The sequence below is a fragment of the Anoplophora glabripennis genome, unplaced genomic scaffold, assembly GCF_000390285.2.
Source record: "Anoplophora glabripennis isolate ALB-LARVAE unplaced genomic scaffold, Agla_2.0 scaffold46, whole genome shotgun sequence".
NCBI classification, from domain to species: domain Eukaryota; kingdom Metazoa; phylum Arthropoda; class Insecta; order Coleoptera; family Cerambycidae; genus Anoplophora; species Anoplophora glabripennis.
This window is the reverse complement of record NW_019416736.1, coordinates 1,582,130-1,596,408: the sequence shown is the minus strand read 5'-3', so window position 1 is coordinate 1,596,408 and position 14,279 is coordinate 1,582,130. Positions and strand designations below refer to the sequence as shown.

At 31.6% G+C, this 14,279-nt stretch overlaps 2 protein-coding genes across 2 annotated transcripts in view; both read right to left on the bottom strand.

Moving 5' to 3' along the window:
- Positions 1–151: 151 nt before the first annotated feature.
- Positions 152–3,216, bottom strand: LOC111691884 (histone-lysine N-methyltransferase, H3 lysine-79 specific-like). Its single transcript, XM_023455353.1, has 3 exons — positions 2,424–3,216; positions 414–560; positions 152–240 (listed from the first exon to the last, which is right to left on the bottom strand). The coding sequence occupies exons 1-3, from the start codon at positions 3,214–3,216 to the stop codon at positions 152–154; spliced, it is 1,029 nt and encodes a 342-aa protein (XP_023311121.1).
- A 3,160-nt stretch (positions 3,217–6,376) lies between these two features.
- Positions 6,377–14,279, bottom strand: part of LOC108904228 — a 53,479-nt gene continuing 45,576 nt past the window's right edge. Inside the window, exons 14-22 of the mRNA XM_023455352.1 lie at positions 13,042–13,551; positions 9,929–10,744; positions 9,370–9,447; positions 9,142–9,278; positions 8,391–8,528; positions 8,126–8,330; positions 7,882–8,033; positions 7,606–7,827; positions 6,377–7,202 (exon numbers count right to left, since the gene is read on the bottom strand). Of these exons, the coding sequence (XP_023311120.1) occupies positions 7,023–7,202; positions 7,606–7,827; positions 7,882–8,033; positions 8,126–8,330; positions 8,391–8,528; positions 9,142–9,278; positions 9,370–9,447; positions 9,929–10,744; positions 13,042–13,551 (2,438 nt within the window). The 3' untranslated portion in view covers positions 6,377–7,022. The remainder of the gene's footprint in view (positions 7,203–7,605; positions 7,828–7,881; positions 8,034–8,125; positions 8,331–8,390; positions 8,529–9,141; positions 9,279–9,369; positions 9,448–9,928; positions 10,745–13,041; positions 13,552–14,279) is intronic.

Sequence of the window (14,279 nt, the reverse complement as noted above, 5' to 3'; positions counted from 1 at the left end):
TTCTTGAAGTGCATATGCTAATTACAAATGTTTTCAAAATATTTTTATATATTGATTACAAAAAATTACTTTTTTTTTTAATGATACCAACATTGCTAGTGTCTGAAGTATTTATTTTTTTAAACGCAGTTATATTATGTATTTGATATAATTAATGAGATACTGGTTTTTGGGGCAATTCTATATTCGGATTCCAAGGTACAGGATTTATATATGTCACTGATGTCGAAGAGCACAAACCTAAAAAATGTTTCAGTAGAGAAATGTTAGAAGACAGCAAATATGTTATTTCAACATTAAAGTGCTACGATCTTTTAAAAATTTCATGAATTATTTAGTAGTACCCTACATTTTTATTTATTTGTTTTTTTTTTGGTATATTGAAAGCGTTTAGAAAATATATAATTTCTTACTTTGCAATCCTTGATTTAGTGGAATAGGCTTTGGTTTATTTTTAGAATTTCTCAACCATTCTTCAAAAGCTTTCTCATTATCTTCAATACGTTTCTGCTTCTGTTCATATAACTGAATTAGTGCCAATTTATCTTTAATTTTTCTCTCTATAAAAATGTAACTTTTACAATTTTTTTGTTTCGTGAAACATTCGTTTACTACATTAATAGGATAGTGATTATATCCAAAAAACAGGGTTAAAAGGAACTACGATGTTCAAGCAATTATATTGCATGAATCGTTCAAAGGGACAGTTTAGATGAAAAAACCAGGGAGTGCTACTAATTAGAAGGTGAAAATTAGAGATAGGGGTGAAAATGCACCCCTTTCAGTTTGTAATTGTAGCTCGAAAACGAAGCAAAATTTCGCAATAGTTCATAGGAAAAATTATTTAGAGAATTTAATTTCTCATCGAAATGGCTTATATAAAAAATTTTAAAGGAAAATTTTATGCAAAAAATCGTTAATAAACAATTTAAAAAAAAATCGATTTTTTTATTCTTTTTCACTTTTTTGCCTCTAGTTTCTTTTTGAGAAAAGATAGGTATAGGCATTGCTTCTTAAAAAAAAATTAGAGAAAATTTCCTTCAAAGAAAGAGGTTGTACAGTATTTTTGGATGAGAATTGACTGATATATGACCGCTCAAACTTAGCGAATTATTCGATTTTCGTCGCGTTTACCTTTATACATTTTAATTCTCATTTTTTGCAAAAAAGGAAGGATTCGTTCAAGAATTTTCATCACATGACTTGTTCGAAGGGCCATTAAAAATTAATAAACCGTGGGGTGCTTTTAAATTAGAGGGTGGAAATTGGAGATAACGGTGAAAATACACCCCTTTCAGTTTCTTAACTGCTTGAAAACGAAGCAAAATTTTGCTATAGTTCATAGGAAAAATTATTTAGAGAATTGAATTTCCCATCGAAATGGCTTATTTAAAAAATTAAATGAAAAATTGTATGCAAAAAATTGTTAATAAACAATTTAAAAAAGTAAAAAATAAGATTTTTTTTACTTTTTTGACTAATTTTTTAGAAGTAGGTAAAGAAAATTGCTGTACAAAAAAACTAGATGAGATTCCCTTCAAAATGATGCATTTTCAAAAGTTTTTGGACTAATATTGACTGAGTTATAACCAAACTTTTTTTAAATTAAATTAGAACCAAATAAGAGAAAAAAAAATCAAAAAATCTTTTTTGCTTTTTCTTTAAATTGTTTATTAACGAATTTTTGCATAAATTTTTCTTTTAAATTTTTCAATAAGCCATTTCGATGGGAAATTCAATTTTCTACAAAATTTTTCCTATGAACTAAAACGAAATTTTGCTTCATTTTTGTGCTATATTTAAAAAACTGCAAAAGTTGATTTTCACATCTATCTTCAATTTCAACCGTCTAATTTAATAGCACCCCACAGTTTTTTCATTTTTAATGACCCTTCGAACAAGTCGTGAATAAACAATCCTTGTATTAATCCTTCCTTTTTTGCAAAAAAATTAAAACGTATAAGGGTAAACGCGACGATCTTTTTTTTATGAAGCAATGCCTGTACCTATCTTTACTCAAAAAAGAACTAGAAGCAAAAAAGTAAAAAAAAAATTAAAAAATCGAATTTTTTACTTTTTTCAAATTGTTTATTAACGATTTTTTGCATAAAATTTTCCTTTAAAATATTTTAAATAAGTCTGATGGGAAATTCAATTATCTAAATAATTTTTCCTATGAACTATAGCGAAATTTTGCTTCCTTTTCGAGCTACAATTAAAAAACTGAAAGGGTTGCATTTTCACCCCTATCTCCAATTTCCACCCTCTAATTTAATAGCACTCCGCGGTTTTTGCATCTAACCATTTGAACGATTCATGTAATAAAATATCTTAAACGTCATAGTTTCTTTTAAAATCCTATAATCAATAATAATGTTGTATTTGTGTCAAGAATTAATTGGATATGTATTTCCATATCATACCTAAGTCCATCTTTTTTTTCCTTCTCAACCATTTATTGAAACATAGCTCATTCTCTGCTCTCCTCTTTTCTTTCTCTACTTCTTTCAATTTTTTCTTCTCTTCCTCCAGTTCCTTAAGCTTCCTGTTTCTTTCTTCAGCTTGCTTTTTCTCTGTTAGCCACTTTTTGAAGTTCTCCCTCTCTTTTTCCAATAGTAGTTGTCTCTCTTTTTCTTTGGCTTCCTTGATTCTTGCTTCTTCCATCTTCCTTTTTTTCCGTTCTTCATCCTTTTTCTCCAACCATTGCTTTATGACTGCTTGCTTCTCTTTAACGTTAATATGACTATTCCTGTCTGTAGATAAAGGGGTCAATGAAAGTTTTATTTCACTACCCATGGAGTGTACATCGGGTTTGATAGATTTTACGGTGATTTGACTTTCTGCGTCGCTGCTCGAGTTTGTACTACAAGATCCGGAGGATTTCGGGGAATATTTCTTGGTGTTTACAATTTCCTCAGGTTGAGGTGTGAAAGAATTCAACGAAATGCTAGAACCTCTAACCATTCTCGTTGTCTCGTTTGCATCACTACTACATGTTCGACAGGTATATTCCCCATCACTACCACTATTTAAAAAGATCGGACTTTTCTTCCTTAAGGGTGGCATACCAAGCATGGGTTTTTCAACGTAGATAGCAGAGTTGATGAATTTTCTGATGATTCTCTTCGATTTCCAATCATCGGTGGTGAAATAGTCTATGGACCAGCTCTGGTTTTGAGGGAATTTTGTTGCATAAGGGCCTTTATTGTCGATCATTAATAGGTATATATTTAAAAAAAAATTGTTATAATTTCTGTTTTGCAAGACCTGTCAAAAAAATATAAAACAAATGTGACATTTTCAAAAAGGTAAAGTTGGTAACTACTTGTTAGTATAGCCGACTTTGAGAAAATATTTAAAATGTTGAAATATTTCTCAATTATGAACAGGAAAATGAGCAAAGTTAAAAGAAAAACACCTTTAACACACATAAAAATCGATTTATTTCATTATTAATAAATTTTATAATTAACAGTAAACTTATTGCTTAACTTAATACATCTAATGTACTAAAAAAATATTAATAAAAAACTATAGAAGTGTTTTTCAGAAAATTTTATATGGCTAGTGTTCATTTAGAAATACTTCACTACAACACACTTTGAATCGAAGATGCACAAATTTAAATCTAATAAGATAAATGACAATTAATTTCTTCTCCATTTTGTTGATTCAAAAAATGTTATAGTGTATATTTAAATAACTGCTTGAAAAAATAAGAAATGCACACATTTGTAGATACATTATAAATAAAATTAATTCATATGTTCATAATAGTAGCGAAATTACTAATAGACTACAAGTCCATCGGAAATTTTCAAGGGGTTATTTGACCCAGGATGAATTACTTATAAGTCAATACTACCACATATAACAATGACTTTAGAAACTATGCCGTTAATTCTTCTTGGTGCAGGTGAGTACACAGGTGTCCACCAAGGGGAGTGGTTTTCGGCAAAACATTTTTGTACGGCATTTCTAAAGTATATAAGTTATACAAAAAAATGAACCTAGACCTAATGCCGTACAAAAATAGCAATACCAGAAGCAAGAAAAATTTTTGATTTTCTGAAAATTTTGTCCTGGTTTTTGGTGACTACAGTATAGCATTTATACTGCAAGTTATGGATTGATACGTAGTTAACTCGTTTAGTGACGCCGGTACGTATCTGCTGATACAGGGGTTAGAAATGTAGGGTGCAACCCTCTATTTTAGCCCCCATTGTTTCAAGTCACTGAAAAATGTACGGCATCGATTCCACATTATTTAATTATTTAATTCTCCCAATAATTCTTAGCAACTATGTCATCTAAAAATTATGGTTAATGCAAAAGTTTATAAACAATTACTTGTATTTTGGAATTGAGTTTTATTTTTTTTTCTCGATAAGATCATTAATTCCTGTACGGCAACCAGTTTTTTAATAAAATATAACCAAAAATTATCGTACTAAATCATGGCCGGTTATAATTAATGGTACAAATTAACAATTAGAATTAAAAAACAAATAAATATATTGTGAATATTTACAGTATTTTAAAAATTCCTCATTATAAACTAAAAATGTTATATTCAATATATTATGGCTACAATTGACTTTTCATTAAGAAAATAAAAAAAACAATACCGTACATTTTTAACTAGTGAATTTTACATAGCTGATAATATTTTTCATTAAATTTTTATTACATTTTTAAGTCATTAATAACTATACGGTATTTACAAATTTTCATAAGAAATATAATATAACGAATGAAAATTGCAATGCCGTATACATTTGTGGGAACAATTCTCCGAAACTGTATAAGTCCAAAATGAATTTTATCCTAATTTCAAGAGAAAGAGATTTATACCGTAGAAATTATGATGGTATTAAGTTTAAGTTAAAAGAAAATTGTGTATAGAGATTCGAGAAAATATGTTAAGAAATTTAATGACATGCAAGAAAGTATTATTTTTAAATGAATATAATAATAAACAATTAATTTTAATTCAATATTGATGAGAATTCCTATATAAATATATTTAAAACAGTGATATAATATATGTTTTGCATATTTACAACTTCTGTTACAATTGTTTGAACAATTTATTGTGATGAAGCTATTAGCATACAATATATGTTTAAAATTAGCAAAAATAATAAAGTGTATTTGTTGCAAAAACAACTTTAAGATTGTCAGTTATAAACATGAATAAAACCACATAAAAATTTACATGCCGAAACGAAAAAAGAGATGGAGAAAGATGTTTCGATGGCCAGCTAGAATCTCGAAGCTGTAATTTTAATTTTAAAATAAAAATAATTCCAAATTTTTTAAAAAATATTCGAATGCAGATTTTTTTATTGATTTTTCAATAATTTTAGGATTTTGAAAAAATTTTACTTATGTACTTGTGATATATAAGATTTTCAAATTTATAAAATTAATAATTTTTATATCGTCCTATGGTTTTTTAACGACATATTACTTAAAGATTCCGGCGTTTCTAACTCCTATATCGACAAATATGTACGGCATTACTGAAAAATATTTCTATATGATATTGTGTCTTATAGAAAGGCCGTACAGTAGTAAATAATTTGTATTAAGGAGAAAATAGTAGTAAAAATAAAATCAATTCTTGCAAGTAATACTTATTTGCAAAAATATATTTCAAGCCATTTAGAACTATTTTTTTTGTACCGCATTTTGTTTTTGTTAATTATTGTTGTCAGTATTAACAAAATATATTAATGCCATACAAAAATGTTTCACCGTGTGATCCTACTTTTCAGAGGAATATTAATTTTCCTATAGTAAGCACGTTTCATGAAAAATGTACGGCATAGCCAAATATGTCATTATTTTATAAAATAGAATTAAAGTTAGCGAATTTGATGTTGGTTCAAATCACCCCCCATTTTTCTTTCAAATAGAGGGTTGTATTTCTAACCGCTGTATCAACAAGTATAAAAAAAAAATTATCTGTGTATCGATCCGAATTCAAATAAATGCCACACTGTAATAAATCACCAAAACCCGTGCCAAAATTTTTGGAAAATTAAAAATTTTCCTGGCATCCGGTATTGCTATTTTTGTACGGCATTAGGTCGAGGTCCATTTTTTTTGTATAACCTATATACTTTAGAAATGCCGTACAAAAATGTTTTACCGAAATCCACAGGTTTAGCTTACCTGTGTGATCACCTGTACCAACAAGCATTGACGGCATACTTTCTAAAGTTATTGTTATATGTGGTAGTATTGATTTATAAGTAATTCATGCTGGGTCAAACGACCCTTTGAAAATTTCTGATGGGCTTGTAGTCTATAAGCTGAGGATAATAATTTAGCAAAAAATAATCTATTACAATGAAATTCACCCTTTTTTTACAAATATATTTTAATTTGAAGTACTTTAAATTCAATAATATATCTAATCATAAATAGTCTATAAAAATACTGACTCATTTAATTTTCAAAATGCTGTAGAGTATGAAAAAACGTCAATATATTTTAGTTTTTTCTATTAATTTTAAAAGCTTTTAGTAAGCTCTTCTTTGTGTTGTAATTATATCCCCAAGCCCAACATTTCTGAGTGGCAATATTTTTTTTCACTTTTTAAAGCACTTTGTCACATATTAAATTAAATTTGTCCAATTTTTAGATTTTAATAGCTTCACACTAGTAGATTATAGTCATAGACTGCTGTGATATTTGTGCAAAACATTTCAAGTAGTTGCTATTAGCATTAATACCGTCAAATTAAGTATGTTTGATGTAAATTTAAATCTAATTTTAAAAATAGAAAACATAAATTAAACTTGCCTCAGAAACACATTTATTTTAGATGTAGCAAAATGGTCAGAAAAGTAAGTGACACAATAAATACTTACATATACAAAAATATAAGTGTAACAGACGGATATCTATCTATACTTAACACTCCCCAAAAAACCAATACCTTCTTCCCATCCTGGACAATGACTAACAATTAACTACATTATATTTGATCCTTAGAATACTCAGCCTTTCTCTTAAAATGTCTCCTCCTCTTCTTGAAGTCTCAGTATTTCCGATTTGTTTAAAAAGTAATAAGTGGGCTGTCTGCCCTTAAGGTCCTTGGTTACCCTTCGAGCGCCCGCTTTAATAAGTACCCTGCTGATGATCTCCATCTTCTCTATACCCATGGAATAGTGTAGTGCTGTCCTTTCTAACTGCAAAATATAAGTGATTTTTTAGAGCCCGGCAACATTGAGAGGTAGGTTAGTCTACTGAACCAGTAATAACATTTTTGTTATGTGTTTGTTTGTAATTTGGTTCTAGACTAGCAAGTACGAACATATTAGATATTATTTTGATGCAGAACTTTAACAATGACAACTTTTATCCCTTAAGAATATTGTGCCAATAATTGCAGATGGTACTGTATAAGAAGTAGAAGTACTGCAGTACACTGTCATATTGTAATAGACAAACATATTTCACAACCAGTAAAAGTAATTTTTACTAAGGCTGACCCTTTTTGCATTTATAAATATTTCTCAATGTGTGTATTCATGTTATATTTGTCATATTGAAATAAATTCATAAAATTAAACCACGATTTTCTTAACTTACGTTGTCTCCAAGTTTTAGAGTTTCAGGGAAAGTATTTGCTAAATAGTCAACTATTTCCTCTTGCTGGCAAAGCACAGCGATATGTAAAGTACACCTTCCGTAGTTATTCTTCCCTATTGCCAAGAGTTTTCCGCTTCCAGTGTCATTTTCATCTGCCAGCAACGCTGTAACGTCGTTTATAGAACCTTGTCTAATGGCATGATGGACTCGTTCACGTTTTTCCTATAAGAAAGATGGAAATGAAGCTGATAAAACTCATCACATTTTTTGTCTTACCTCAAAAGCTAGTATAGACTGCAGGAAAGAGACAGTATCTGATTGGTTAGCTTTAGAAACGGCTTCTATTATGGGTACCTCTTCGTCATCTACAATGTCGGTGATGTGGTCATATCCATCCAATAATAGTTCCACCAGCTTGTCGGTGTCACCTAAAAATGAAAACGTCTTTAGTAATTCTATTCGAGTGGTCTGAATTTGAATTTATTTCTTTGCAGCTTATTTCTAGTAGAATAATTTTCACCTTTTGTGGCTATGTGCAGAACGTATCTGTCAATTTCTTCAGTGTTTTCAGGAATATTAGCCTGGATGGTGATGTCCCTGGCAGTTCTGTACAGCTCGTCTCTAAAGGCTACATTTATTTCAGTTTCTAAAAGTAGCTGAAAGAGCGCATTACGTCCATGAGCTCGGGCTGCTGCAAAGTGTAGCATGCTCTGTCCGTGTTCATCCTGAAAAGAGGCGTGGTGTAATAATGACATTTTTACTGCGATTTATTAAAAAAAGTTTACCCTGCTGGTGTTATTGAACGCAGACTCTTCATCAGAATTACTATCGTCGGGTTCCACAGTAACGACGTCAATGCTAGCGGGTATGGCATTGTTGTCGTTGACGGGTGCTGGAGAACCCGTCACAATCTGCTGATTTTCCTGAAATAAACTCGTATAAATGATCAAATATAAAATAAATGCCATAAAAATCATATGAAGGATGGATAACAAAATACCAACACAAAAAAAATTATAAATTTTGAAAAACCTTCTAAAGCTGTGTGAAAGGTTATATCTTTGTAAAAATCGGAAACAATTTGTTGGTCTTCTATGTTCAAACAACAATATTGACAGTAGGATTAAATCAAATTATACTGGGATTATCTCAAAGTTCAATTAGCTCCGTTTATTTTTGATATACGCTAATGAGCTAGAAAAACTCATATCAATCAATATTCGGCTTGTATCGGACGCATACCACATATCATCCCTTACATAAAAAAATCCAATGAAACGTTAAAACTTCAGTGTAAAATTATATTATATAAAATGTCTATGTGGTAAAAGCTATATCGTAATAGTAACAAAACAAAAATTATCCGATTCCAAAATAGACAAAAAGAGTAAGTTAAACAATCAGATAAAAGCATTTGATCTAAAGTTTTTGAACCAACTTTAAACTGGAATTTTCAATTGATGTGTATCAATCTATTTTTATCTAACAACAATACGATGAAGAGTTTTTATTAGCGATATTATAAATGCAGCCTACCTGAGTCCTCCCTCTTGATTTTACACTGTTTCTGGTGTTAGCAAAATTGTAGAGATACTGTGCCAAGTAGGCTATGGGGTCTTCAGGACGTTTGTTAGCAACCTCAGTTAGTCCCTTTATCAAAGGGTCACCTAGAGCTAAATATAATCAATGAATTGGCATTAAAATAGTTCCCGCAAATTTTTTTTGTTATTTTATAACATTAGATACTGAAATTTTGGTGCTTACAAGATGCTAAGTAACGACCCTCTTCAGTGGCAAAAAAAGGCATGTCAACCTGTCCATTGTCCATATTGTTAACATTATCTGAAACCAAAGAGACAGTTTACGAACAAGAGGTAGAGATCCTTGTGAAGATTTTCGGAAAAAGTGAAGGTAGTACTGCTGTGACAACTTTCGTTCTGATAGACATTGAAGCGGACATACAGTAGTCAAAAGAACAGTTACAAGAGAACACACTTTTCCTAGAACACTCATTTTGTAGGTGCATTTTGGTGTAGACTCCTCAGGTACAATACCACACGAACAAGGAACAGTTTGTTGGAAATGTTAGACAGTACAAGAAGTGATTGCTGTTTTATAATCAATGGTTTTATTACTGACCTATATAAGTCCATCCTTAAAGCGCCGATATATACAAAAAGGTAAAAACAGTGTGAAATTTGGCACTATATACATAACGGCTTACATTTATTTTGTACTACACACTTCTATTGTGACTATACCAACAAATACTTACTATATACTAAAATTATATTGTTATGAAAAGTAGTCTAGTGTATATCACCTTCCATCTTCTTCTTTCTGAACATGTTTAGAAACATGGCAGCGATGTGTAGTGAGTTTGACATAGCTAAATCTTTTTCTAGTTGCAACATATTAGCTACAGCAGTGCAAAAGTCTTCAAAGCATTGCAGCTCTGTTATGCCCAAGCATTGTTGATTGCCGATTCTGACTATGTCCGTTGTACTTGTACTTCTGTTATATGTTAGACCTCTCACAGCACATAAATGTCTCAAATTATCAGGTTCTTTGATCAGATAGGGAAATCTTAGAGTCAGGCTAAATTGTAGGGTACTACCAAGGGCGGATGGTCTAGCCGTGAGGTACCCCAATTTCTTATCGAAACGAAAGTTTAAATGTTTGTCCAAAACTAGCATCAGTCTTGCTATTCTAGAGTATACTTGGCCTATGTTTCCAGGATGCATATGAGAAGTACAAGTTACTATCCTTATGTGATCCAAAACGTTAATCCAAACCGCTAAATTCGCGCTATTATTAACAAAAACTCCTCTCCCATACGGCCAGAACCTTCCGTGAAGGCGGTCGGAATCAGGGATATTCCAGAGAGGAATCAGCAAGCCATTACTGGCTAAAAGAATCCTCGCTTCTGACGGTTCTTCAAGCACCTCGTTCATTGTGTAGTAAGTTCCGCTTCCCTTTTCTTCTATTTCTTCGTAGGAGGTAAGGGGATATAAAGCTTTGGCCACTTCTTCGCTGAGTAAGACGGAAGTTGTAATTCTTTCTACCAGTTCCAGTTCGCCATGATTTAGTGACTTTGGCAGTTCGAAGTCCGCTAGGTTCCTTGTAGCGTCCAGTGTTCCTAAAATTCGCGGTTTATTCATTAGTTGTGTTATGAGAAAATATACGGTTATATTTATTCTTTCTCTATTTTATAAATTAGTTTATTATTAAATCGGTCAGAATATGTATATATTTTGTTTTTTAAATATGCAATTTTAAAAATAAATTTTATAAAAAAGATAAATATTGACTATGTAAACAAATCTCTTATTTTGCAATAGTTATTGTATTTTGAGAAACAATTAAATGAGAAATAATCTCCAATTTAGTAATATAAATTACAATTAATATTTTATAACGTAAATTATGCACATTAAATGTTAAACGGATGTTATATCAAAAAAATTTGGAATAAAATAACGGACTAGTAGGATATTAAACGCTGAAAGCATCAAGGGTGCTATAGGATAATTATTTCTCTGGTCGACGTACATCTTTCGAACCAGAGTCCCTCGGAAAGTAAAAAGTCGGCGGATTATTGCAATTAATTTAAATAATACAAAACTTTTTTAACAATGAATAAAAACCTTTTTTTGATTTTAATGAGGCATATGTAAAGAGTGAACTTGAGTAAACGGATTGTTTGCTATTTTAAATGTGCAAAAATCGTCGCCATTTAAAAATACAGGCTAATTTAACTTTAAATTCTGAATCTAATCGAAAAATAATTATATAAACTTAGGGTTTAATTTTTGAGATACAGGGGGTTAAAATAAAAAAGTCATTGAACATATTTTGTTATATCCCTGGAATCTATAAACGGATTTATATAGGTATATGAAATTTAATGCACACAATAAATGGAGAGAGAGTGGCGGCTGGTTCAGGGGGGGAGGGGCTAAAAATTTTTGTAGTAAAAAAGATTTAATTTAAAACTTAGTTTATACTGTTATCTACATAATTAAATAGAATAGCCTTACGAAACACATAAATTTGTAATGTCCAGTTAATTTAACTCGACTTGCAAAGTTCATTTGAAAAACAGTGAATACGTGGGATCCTCATAGCTCGCCTCTAAATCTGTAAAGTGTTTACAGCGGTGGTTATGGTTACTGTCGGGTAGCAGTGAATGATGCAGTTGGAGTAGCGCATATTTATATGCAGTTTGGGATCTGTTTAGTTCGCCCGTAACGGAATAATAGCTACTCACCTCTTTCTTTTCTTATTAAACGTAATTTGTTTATGAATGGTGTAAAATTTTGTTACATACGTATTGTTTCTTGTGTGTTTTGAAAGATTGTAAAAGTTTAAATTAGATTGTAAAGCCCGGCTAACAACACTTGCATATCTATTGAAAAATTAATGGTGCGAGAAATACCAAACTTTAAAAAATTATTGAAATGTTTATTTCGGACAAAAGCAGAAGAATGGACTTTCACTATAAAAAATAATGTTGAGCACATTTATCCTATATTTCTTCAATAGTGCTCAAAATAAAATTATCCAATTATATTAAATTTTTTTCAATACTTTGTACCTAAATTCTTCCGTCCTCCCCGGTAAAGAAGTCAAGGGCCGCCACTGACTGGAGGTCTTTTAATTATTAGAATTTTAGTTCTATCACTTGGGTTTTAGGTATGTCAGTTTTATGTGAAAAAAAGTAACTAAACCACTGAATTTTCTTTGAAAGAAAAAATAATAAATTTAAATTTCACCTATGAAAAATTCTTTTTCTTTTTTCGGGAATATGCACTGTTTGTACAAACAGCTTCATTTTTATTTGTATATAAGTCTTGGATTTATATAAGTTTGGCAAAATATTAAGTATTTTCATTTTAATACAATCATCACTTAAATTCGGTTTTTAGTTTTATATCATTGCAATCAAATAAAGTGTCAATTGTTTTACAGGGAAGAAAGACAGAAGAGTCTATGCCATCCCTTTTTTGTTGTTTTTTGGTCGTCGTTCTTTTTGGTTTGATTCCAAAAAAAAAGTCACGATTTGCCCACATAAAATTTCAAAACCTAAACACTTCTTGATTTGATTCTAAGATTCTAAAAAAAGCTAGACCTAAACACTTTTTGGTTTTATTTTGCCAGATCTAGTCGAGCACACCCCCCCCCCCCTCCGATCTCGTGAGGCCAGGGGCTATAGCCTCCGTAGCCCCTCCCTAAAAACCTGGGCCTGGTAGGTCTTTGTCGCCCTTGAATCTAACCAGGTATCACAACATAAACTGATTATAACTCAGTAGAAATAGTTCAACCATCAAACGTTTAAAATCTTTTGTTTTTATAAAGAACACTGACTCCATTTTTTTCTATATTAAGAACTGTAATCTCTTTTTCCTCATAACACAACCGTCTTCACCAAAATACCTGAAATAATCCACTTCACGTGCGGATCTAAGTCCATTTCCACATCAATAATGTCGTCATCCCTCGGATTTTGCACGAATTTACTATCAGGGTGCAGCGGCAGCTTACGGTGCAAGTCTACAGCGTTATATTCCTTGATAATAGGCTCTAAGAATTCCCTGAAAACTTTGTAAACGTAGAAATCCGGCGCGACAATCCCAAGGGGGAAATCCTGCTCCAAAGCTATACGAAAACTCAAATCCGTAGGCAGCTTCTTCACGCTGGGCCATATTACGTCGTAGAGGTTGTGATCTAGCTTGGTCAACCGATACTTGACGCTGTCGAAGACGTACCTTTTTATATGTTTGTTTAGAATGGGCACGGATCCTAAAGTAGAGGACGTGGTGGTGGCAGAGGAGGTCGAAACGTTGGAATTCCTGCGACCGTGCAGGACGTTGTAGCAGCGCTCCAGCACTGCCAACATGTCCTCGTCGTCCAGGTCTTTGCGTGCAGAAAATGTGTCCGCGGGCACTGTGTGGTAATATACAGAAATGGTCTAGCAACTATCTGGGCAAGTTTGTGCAAAAATGATGGAGTTATTTCGAAGTTTTAATTAAATTTAAGCTATTATTGGTTAGGCTGTCCCAAGAGGATCTGAACCTCAACGATTGCTGTTCAAAAAAAGTTTCAAATAAAAGTTATCAAGAAACCAATATGTTGGTGACCTTGTTTTTGACTTTGACCAAGGTCAACTTAAAAATATTAAAAGGACCACTCGACAGAGAACCAAATACCGGTCAAATTCATTTTTCTCTGAAAACTCGACAAGATCGAATTGTGGAGGAAAATGTTTCAAGCATAATTTGTAGGAATTTGAATGACAAATTCGATGGTGACCTTGGGTTTGACCTTCATGACAGTTTGCAACAAATGGATTACTTAATTTTTTATGCCAGTAACCGATGTCCTTGCTGGTATTTGAAGGTCAAACTAAAATTTTGCTTGAAATATTTCCCTTCACGATTCGACTTTGTCAGGTTATTTAGAGAAAAATGAATTTGATTTTCAAATGATTCTCAAGAGCGTACCAAAAATTCTGATCCCAAATTGAATGGAAAATTTGGAGTTTTGTGGACTGCTGTTAAAAAATAGGGCGTCCCTTTATTACTTTCAAGGTCAAGGTGACCTTGGTTTAGTCTTGAAATTTGTCAAAGTTAAGTTCAAGAATATTGGTTTATTTGTATCGAACAACTTTTATC